Here is a 9912-nt window from a genome sequence, read left to right as displayed (position 1 = left end):
GGCGGCGGCGGCGGCAGCCGCGGCCGCCGCGGCGCCGTCGCAAATACTGTTGGTCTTGGAGAGGATGTAGAGCGTCTCGTACGTGTGGCTGTACTCCAGGTGCGCGCGCAGCGACGACAGGCTCCGGAAGCGCTTGTGCTCCCCGCAGCGGGGGCAGCGGTAGGGCAGGTCCAGCGAGGCCATGGTCCCGCCGTACCCGCGGCTCCCGGGCTCCACCGCGGCCGCCCTGAGGGTCAGCCGGGCGCGCTCATGGGGGGCTGCGGGCGAGCCCCCCTGAGGGGTCAGGCAGACTCAGGGCGCTGGCGGCCAGGGGCAAGGAGGCTAGAAGAGAGGGAGCAAGCCTTAGGAGGTTGGTATCCTCCCCACCTCCAACCCGTATCCCCCACCCATGACAAAATTGACTTCCCCAGAAAACACGTGCCCAGAAGCGAGAGGCGAGGGGAGACCAATGGCCAGACCTCCCAGAAGGGACTGGCCTGCTCCAGTACCTGTGTGAGGGCTGTGCATGTATGAGAGTGAGAAAGAATGAGAATTCTCTAAGAAAGAAAGAAAGAAAAAGAAAGCATTAGTTTTATTTATAATAGTTACAACCTGGACATAACCGAAGTGCCTATCACCAGTAGAATGGATAAATTGTGTTATATTCATAATGGGATGTTACCCAGCAATAAGAAAAGGAACTAGTGGTACATGCAACGACATGGGTGAATCCATTTAATATTATGCTGCATGAAAGAAGCCAGACTAGATTGCATACTGCTGGATTCCACACATAGGGAGTTCAAGAACAGACTAAATTGATGACGACAGAAGTCAGAATAGAGTTTACCCCTGGGGCCTATACAGACTGGGCAGGGGCAGGAGGGAACTTTATGTAAGGCTGAAAATGCTATCTTGATATGAGTGGTGGTTATACAGGTGTATATGTAAGGTTATACAGTTTACACATATGTACACTTACGATTAGTGTACTATATGTACTAGCTTATTACATCTCAAAAAAAAATGCTTATTTCGTGTCTTGCAAACCACACTCATTAGACCAGCTGGACTACTGGTACCATGTTGCAGTGACCAAGATGTCACCTCACCTGATGATACCTGTGTATGTCACTGTTCCCGTTCCTGCTTCTGTCCCACTCCCTCCCATCCCTGCTCTGCCCTTTGCCTCAAGGGCCATGATACTTGTCTTCTCCAGGTTCCTTCTGGCACAAGTCACCACCCTTCCTGGCATCCCACTCCTGGTCACCCTGAATGCCTGCTGCCCATCCCCCCTCTTCTCTGGCTTCCGGTCACCCTTCCCCTGCCTTGTGGGATCCCTACCCTATTCTTCACTGCCCTCCTCTTCCTAACTGCCTGCTACCAGGCTTCAACCACCTCTGCTATCACTGTGCTCTTCAAGTCACAGACCACCTGCTAATCAATGTAGTTGTCATCAAGGGTCTTCACCTACTTCATCCCTTGGATAATACTACTGACCGCTCCATGTTCATAGGCTGCCATGAAGCTGCCCCATTTGGGTTCTCTGACCTTTTCTTCTTGCTGTCTTCCTAATCTTCCTATCTCCTGATGGGAGGTCTGCCTTCAAGCCCCCTTTGCCTCTCTCTGGTTCACTCCCACAGTCTGGTTTACTCACATCTTTAAGCCTTGACTCTCAGCTCTACCTCTCCATCCTGACCTACTCTTGAGTTCCGTTTGCTTTCCACATGGATGTATGGGTGGATGCCTGTTCCCTTTGCCAGCCCAGCACCCAGTCATCCCCCTGGCAACAGCACCCTGCTTTGACCTTGGGGAACCATCCTTCCTTCCCCACTTTCTCAGTCCATGTGGTCTGGGTGGGGGTTGATGGTTCACCCTTGCTCCAGGGGTAAGAATGTGATATAGGCCTGGCCAATCAGAGTCCTGAGACGGGCACAGATCACCCAACTTGAGTCAATGAGTCATTTCTCCGGGACTTCTCTGGCATTACTGGGGAAAGCATCCTCTTTGGGCTCAGGTTTCAAAGCTGATGGGGAGGGCCAGAGCTGTGAGGGCCATCTTTGCCTCCTTTGGGAGGAACCACCTGGGAATGAAGCCAACACAGACAGGTAGAAGTGAGATGGAGAGAGATTCCTCACACTGTTTGAGATCCTGGTCTGTTCAATTGTGTGAGCCAATCAATTCCTTTTGCTTTAGCCAGTTGGAGTTGGGTCTGTGTTATCTGCACCAGAAAAAATTCCAAACTCAGAAATTAGAATCAGAAGTCAAATTTTGGGGGAAAAAATTTTAGAAGGAATTAGCTGAAGAGGGACCGTACCGCTTCCCCTGCTTAGAAGTCGGTGAAGCCTGCTACACAGCAGCAAACCAGCTGATGAAACTCTCCCACGGCCTCTAGAGCTCAGATGTTCCTACCAAGGCTGGAACTTTAGGGGACTTGCAGAAAAATGTCCAAGGAGAAAGAGACACACTCTGGCTAAAAGGGGCCCATCTGAAAGCAGAGAGGAAGAAAATGCTCCTTTGCCCAGAGAGGCCCTTTCTGCCTGAGGCCAGTAATTCAATATGGCTGAGAGATAATTAAGAGCCAGTTCTCTGCTTCTAGCTAAAGTCAGCTCAAGCAAAGACAGGCAGGCTGGAAACGCAGAGGGAGACAAACCTGGGGCCTGATAGGCTCTTCACTCCTCAGGCCTTCTTGAACCCCTCCTGCTGTGCCCTCCCAGCTCAACAGAGGCAACCGTTGCTTCCAATACAAGCAGCCTTCCAGTGGGATGCAGCTTGAGGGAGAAGGGGCAAACGAACTCTGCCTCTCATCACAGACTAGGAGTTTGCATTGCCCTGGGGCAGAGGCCTAGCTAGAGCCACAGAACCACGGGCTCCTGGGACAGGCAGAGCATCAAGCCCTGTTGCTAAGAGACAACTCCTCCTCCTCCCCCAACAGCATCACCAGGGACTTGATTCAAGAATTCTAACTTTCAGGCTTCCCTGGTGGCACAGTGGTTGAGAGTCCGCCTGCTGATGCAGGGAACACGGGTTCATGCCCCAGTCCGGGAAGGTCCCACGTGCCGTGGAGCGACTAGGCCCGTGAGCCATGGCCGCTGAGCCTGCGCGTCCAGAGCCTGTGCTCCGCAATGGGAGAGGCCACAACAGTGAGAGGCCTGCGTACCGCAAAAAAAATTTAAAAAAATAAAAATAAAGAATTATAACTTTCAATAGGTCTCTAGTTTGGTTAATAGCTCTGGGGATGGCTGAATACAAACTGACTGAGAGCTTTCTAATCATTAAAGGGATTGTATTGCCAGGAAAAACCCACAAACCTGGAAAACAAAGGCCAGGGATTACTCAGCCCCTGAAGTTTCCCACCCCGAAACCTGCACCAATGGGAGGTGACTCCTCAAAGCCCCTTTTGCACATGGCCACAAAGCATGAAGGATAAGGGATGCTCTCCGAGACGGCAGAACCAGAGCAGCCGATAGGTGGGCCAGGGAACCTCATCCACGCCGACTGGTCAAGCATGTGGACTGGGCTATGGACTTATGACCCCTGAGTGTTCTCCCTCACCTCCCCTCTTCAACTGGAAGGGTTTTGTTCTTTCAGTTATCCAATTTTTCTTCCATCATTGTAGTTTGGCCATAAATTGAAAGACCATGAGGGGCTAGCTCAGTACCACGACAGATAAGATCTTGAATTGGGGCTGGGCATGGTAAGTGGTGAGAACTTGGAACGTCTCCTTCCGGAGGTGGGACAAGTGTGTTTTAAGTTTTGTGAGGGACAATTGCATTATGAGAAACAGAGAAAGTTTTTAAATTATACGAGAAGGGGGATCTGTCTAGATCTTGGACAGAGGTGGAAGGTAGTGGACATTTATTGGTTTTGCTGTTCAACTCCAGTCCCCCTTTGTAGGTAGACACCCCAGTTTTCCCTTGGAGAACCGTTTCCCCCCCACTCTGAGTCGATGTTGTTTGGGTAGGGCTGACCCCAGGGGAGCTCATGTGGCCTTGGCCTGTTCATCAGTCACAGTTATCACTCTGTACTGGGCAAGTTTCCTAGGCCAGGCCAATACAGCCACTCTAGACCTGTGCTCAGCCGGCAGAGTGTGAAGCTGGAGCTGCTGGTGGCCCTTTCTGTCCTCTCTCTGGGTGAGAAGAAGAAAAAGACTCCTCATGACATCCCTTGAGCACCCAGATCCAGATGTGCCCAAAACTTTAACCCAGGACTTGTCAATTGTGTGAGGCAGCAAATTTTTTTGTAGATTAAATCATTTGAATTGGTAGCCAGTAATGAGGCTCTAAACTACCACAAAGACTCACAGCACCAAAAAACAAACCTTGGACTTCCCTGACCCACTCCCCAGCATCCCTGTTTCCCTCAACAGTGCCACTGTCCTCCCAGGCACCCCACAGCCCTGGCCATCTTGATTTGGCTGTCTGACAAGCCATCAAGACCAGCTGATTTCTCCTTTGAATTCTCTCAACACAACTGTTCTCTTCTCATGCTTTGTGCTCCCCCGACCCCTGGACTGCTAGTCCAGCCTTTGGTCTCACAGCTCTCTACCACCCTATATAAGGCACCAGATGCCTCTGACTAGACATAGCTCCTGCTTATGATCCTTCAATGATGCCGATCATCTGTCGGCTGCAGCCAAACTCCACAGCTTCATGCTTTGGCCTTGATGTACTCTTGCCAATTTGAAAAATGGCCTGGCTGTTTCACTTGCATTTTTTTGATTACTAATGGCTGGACATTTTTTCACAATTTATCAGTCATTTATATCTTTTTGGTGCCTTGACTATGTACTACTTTGCTCATTTTTATACTGAACGTTCATCTTTTCTTTCTTTTTTTTTTTTTGGTCGTTCACTGTTGTGGCCTCTCGTGTTGCGGAGCACAGGCTCCAGACACGCAGGCTCAGCGGCCATGGCTCACGGGCCCAGCCGCTCCGCGGCATGTGGGATATTCCCGGACCGGGGCACGAACCCGTGTCCCCTGCATCGGCAGGCAGACTCTCAACCACTGCGCCACCAGGGAAGCCCTCTTGTTGATTTTTGAAGGCTTTTTATAATATTGATCTTTTGTCATTTATATACTACAAATATTTTTCTCGAGTGTGCTGATTAGCTTTTACTTTTGTTTACAGTCTTTATTGATATACTAAAGCTTTAAAGTTTCCTTCAGTAAAATCTTTAGGATTTCTCATTTTGTTGTCATGCTTAGGAAGTCCATCCCTATCCAAGGATTATATAAACTTTTAGTACTTTGTGATCTCCTTTTTTAAAAAGTCCAGAACATTTTTTAAGTTAAGGGCTTTAAACAAATAACCATAATATTATAACTGACAATGACTGGTAGCATGCAAATATTTCAGGCTGTGTGGTTTCCTTTATACACTGGAGTTTTCATCCATCTAGAAATTTTTGGTATGCATGGTGAAACAAGGATTTTAAAAAACCCAACTTTTCGTTATGGAGATTTTCACACATATTCCAAAATAGAGAGAATATGATGATTAACTCCTATGTACCCATCATCTAGCTTCAGAAATTATCAACTCGTGGCCAGTTTTTTTCATCTGTACACTGTTCTCCGGCTCACACCTCCTCCATCACTGGATAATTTTGAGCAAATCCAAGTTATTGTATCATTTCATCTAAAAGTACATTAGTATGTATAAGATAGGGACTTAAATTTCTTTTAAAAAACTAAATATTAGTCACTGTTCTAACATCACCATCTTTTAGGTATATTAACACTCAAGAATCTGAAAAAATTGGTATAGACGATCTTATTTACAAAGCAGAAATAGAGACAAGACATACACAACAAACGTATGGATACCAAGGGGGAAAGGGAGGGTGGGATGAACTGGGAGATTGGAATTGACATATATACACTATTGATACTATGTATAAAATAGATAACTAATGAGAACCTACTGTATAGCTCAGGGAACTCTACTCAATGCTCTGTGGTGACCTAAATGGGAAGGAAATCCAAAAAAAGAGGGGATACATGTATACATATAGTCGATTTACTTTGCTGTACGGTAGAAACACAATATTGTAAAGCAATTATACTCCAATAAAAATTTTTTTAAAAAAGAGAGGAAAAAAAACCCTTCAAACAGTAGCCTTGAGGGGTAAATCCAAAAGATGGTTCTCTGAAAAGACCAACAAAATAAATAGCCCTCTGGCAAATCTATTCAAAGAGAAAAAGAAAGAAAACAAATACATAACACTATAATGAAAAGACGGATATAACCACTGACACAGAGATTTTTTTTTTTTAATTACTGAAATGCTACCAGTTACAACTCCTGGCCCAAATTTTTGAAAATCTGGATGAACTGAATGCTTTTCTAGGAAAATATAAATTATCAAAATTGACTCAAGAAGAAATAAAAAACCTGAATAGACTAATGGCTATAGATAAAACTGAGGAAGTTGGCAAACTGATCAGGTATATATTATAAGGGGAACTTGGTTCACACACACACAACTGTTCAGGGACAGGGTTATTCTTCATGCACGTTCAGCTGGGTTTCTGAGCGCCTGTGTATGCCTGTCCATCTCAGCTAAACGCTGGTCCTTCCTGTGGGGGAATCTTGCCTACACCTTGCTAGCACCTTGCTAGCCAGGCTTCTAGAAGAGCAGGGGAAGGGGGAGGCCTGGGGATATAGGCCTAAGTGTGGATGTGCGAGCTAGAAGAAGGAAGGGGCTTCTGGGATCCAGGTGGCTCTTCACCTGAGGCCAGCCCACCCCACAGTTTCCCTCCATCTGCTGGAGCTGAGGAATGACTATGAATCATTCTTAGGAATATTTCTGCCTAGATCTACCCACCTTCTCAGCATGAGCATGAAGCTTTGCCTGAACGCAAGCAAGAAGGTGATGGAGGGAGGAGGGGAGAGAAGGAAAGGGCAAAATAGAAGTGTTGTCTATTCAAATTCCATCACAATCCTGTACTGTGATCACCTTGACAGAACAGTCAGAGATTTTCCTTTGCATTCTGGTCTCCCCAAATCAGCAACCTCTGCAGACCGAAGACCTGCCTCCTTTTTCAGCCTGGCCCTGCCTCCCTGCCATCCTCAGGACCTGTTATCTCCTTCCCCCATCTCAGATGTCTATCTCAAGTCTACTTTTTTTTTTTTTTTAAATCTAGGGGGATTCCAGGGACTCCAGTCCCCAGTCAATACTATTAATACCTATTTTTTAAAATTTATTAATTTATTTGTTTTTGGCTGTGTTGGGTCTTTGTCGCTATGCGCGGGCTTTCTCTAGTTGCAGCGAGTGGGAGCCATTCTTCGTTGGGGTGTGCGGGCTTCTCATTGTGGTGGCTTCTCGTTGTGGAGCACGGGCTCTAGGCACACAGGCTTCAGTTGTTGTGGCAAGCGGGCTCAGTAGTTGTGGCACACAGGCTTAGCTGCTCCGCAGCATGTGGGATCTTCCCGGACCAGGGCTCGAACCTGTGTCCCCTGCATTGGCAGGGGAATTCTTAACCACTGAGCCACCAGCGAAGTCCAAGTCTACTTTTTTTTAAGTCCAGCCCAAGGTTGTTTTCTTTGGGTAGAAGACTCAATCAGAAGCATTAGTTTTTTTTTTTTTAAGGCTTTCCAGTGTGTGAGTTTCATCTCCTCTCAAATAAGACCAACCATGTCCAGATGTGTGCCTTCTCTGGCTCCTGTCTACTGTCACATTTTCACATGTTGACTCTGCCAGAAACACAGATAGTCTTGCATTTTCATGGCCTCCACTACCACGTAGTCACTAAGAGTTCCTGCAGTGAACATTATTATTTTTATCTGCTCAGCAAGTCGTCTTCACCTTCTGGTAATAGCAACATCTCATCTTCTCTTTGGTGAGCTTCCCCTCCCCACTCCATGTGGTTCTCTGACAGGGCTGCCAATCCTAGTAGGGTGGACCCAGACCTGACCAATCACTGTACCCCCATCTTCTTGGCCATAATGATTCCTCAGGCTGAGCCAACTGAATCCTTCACTGAGAATTTATATGAAAGACTGCGGAGTCCTCTTGACTCTCTGGGATCACATGCTAGGGATGATGAAGCTGTCTATGGCCTTTTGCAACCTCCACCCATGACATGGAGAAAACCCATGACTGGTGGGGAGAAAATGTGGCAACACTCAGAGTGAAGCCTAGTCAAGAGTTAGAGAGTCTTCACCCACTTTGTTTTTTTAATATTTTTCTTATTTATTTATCTGGCTACGTTGGGTCTTCGTTGCGGCACATGGGCTTTCTCTAGTTGCAGTGAGCAAGGGCTACTCTTTGTTGCAATGCGTGGGCTTCTCACTGAGGTGGCTTCTCTTGTTGCGGAGCACGGGCTCTAGGCATGCAGGTTTTCAGTAGTTGTGGCACGCAGGCTCAGTAATTGTGGCCCTCAGGCTCTAGAGCACAGGCTCAGTAGTTGTGGCGCACGGGCTTAGCTGCTCCGTGACATGTGGGATCTTCCCGGACCAGAGCTTGAACCCATGTCCCCTGCATCGGCAGGTGAACTCTTAACCACTGCACCACCAGGGAAGTCCTTCACCTACCTTTGAGAACCTGTGTACAGTTATGCCCAAGATCCACTCATCCCTCTTTTTTCCAGTTATATGAATTGGTACATATCCTGTTTTGCTTCAAATAATTTGGGTTGGGTTGGATTTCTGTCATTTGCAATCAAAAGCCTTAACTAATACCCTTATAAATCTGTATTTCCAACCTAGAATTCTCTCCTAAACACTATTCCAACATGAATTCATTCAACGTACATTGGCTGAGTACCTGCTCTGTGCCATGAACTATACCAGGTGCTGTGCTAGGGATGTTGAGGACACACAGACCTACAAGATCCAATCCTTGCCTTCAAGCAGCCTGTGATCTGGGACAGACTAAGGGATTGGATGGTGTAGTCATGAGATAAATGTTATGCAAGAGACTGGCACAGAATTCTACACTTAGCTTGAGGAACTGGGGGGGTGTTGGGGAATCCCCAGATGTAGTAGCATCTAGGCCGACTCTTTCTTTATTATTAATTTTTATTGGAGTATGGTTGCTTTACAATGTTATGTTAGCCTCCACTGCAGGCTGACTCTTGAAGAGCAAAATAGAGTTGTCAGGTGAGGAAGGGCAATTATAAGGTTGGGGAGGGGAAGAAACAATCCTGAGCAGCAGAAAGAGCACATACAAAGGCAAGGAACTGAGAAAGAGTATACCTCTCACAGGGAAGGAAAACGTAAACTCCATGAGGGTAGAGACGTTATCTTTCTCCATCACTGCTATTTCTCCAGCACTTAACAACAATGCCCACTAAGTGCTCAGTAAATGTTTGTGGAATGAAGGGATGGCAAGGACTTAATCAGATGTAGTTTAGAGAATGGACTACAGAGGGCCAACGTCAGGAAGAAGGCTACAGGAACACACACGGAAATTGTTAGCCAAGGTAGCAGGAGTGCAAATTGGGAGAAGGATGGATCTGGGAACAAATAAGAAAGGAGAAGGGAGAAGGCTTGGTGATAGAATGACTGCGGTGGGTATGAAAGGGAGGAGTCAAGGGTCAGGCTCAGGTTTGGAGTTTTGAGCATCTATGTAGATGGGGATGAGGTTCAGTAAGGAGGGAAAATGAATGAGGGCAGGTTTGGGGGAGAGAGAGTGAGTTTGGTTGTAGATTCCATGAGTCTGAGGTTCCAGTGGGCCTTGGAAATAGAGATATTTGGTACCTAGTTTGCAAGATGCAATATGGAGCTGAAAATACAATTTTGGCAATTTAAGCCTAAAAACAAAAGTGGATGAGCAGGACCACGGAGAGGGTGCAGAGAGAGGAGAGCAGGGGTGGAAAGGTGGACCCTCAGAGAGGCAGAGGAGGGAGAAGAACCAAGAAGTTCCCAAGAACCAGCAGCAGAAATGGGAATTCTGGCAGGAAACCTTCAGGAAGAGAGGACGTCAT

The 9912-nt window shown here is 47.1% G+C and overlaps 1 protein-coding gene across 1 annotated transcript in view; it reads right to left on the bottom strand.

The window, feature by feature from the left end:
• FBXO41 (F-box protein 41) overlaps positions 1 to 183 on the bottom strand; it is a 9581-nt gene extending 9398 nt beyond the window's left edge. Inside the window, exon 1 of the mRNA XM_024764013.1 lies at positions 2 to 183. Within this exon, the coding sequence (XP_024619781.1) occupies positions 2 to 183 (182 nt within the window). The remainder of the gene's footprint in view (position 1) is intronic.
• Positions 184 to 9912: the final 9729 nt, after the last annotated feature.

Source organism: Neophocaena asiaeorientalis, unplaced genomic scaffold (genome assembly GCF_003031525.2).
Source record: "Neophocaena asiaeorientalis asiaeorientalis breed wild unplaced genomic scaffold, Neophocaena_asiaeorientalis_V1.1 scaffold337, whole genome shotgun sequence".
Lineage (NCBI taxonomy): Eukaryota > Metazoa > Chordata > Mammalia > Artiodactyla > Phocoenidae > Neophocaena > Neophocaena asiaeorientalis.
This window is presented reverse-complemented; position numbering and strand designations above follow the sequence as displayed.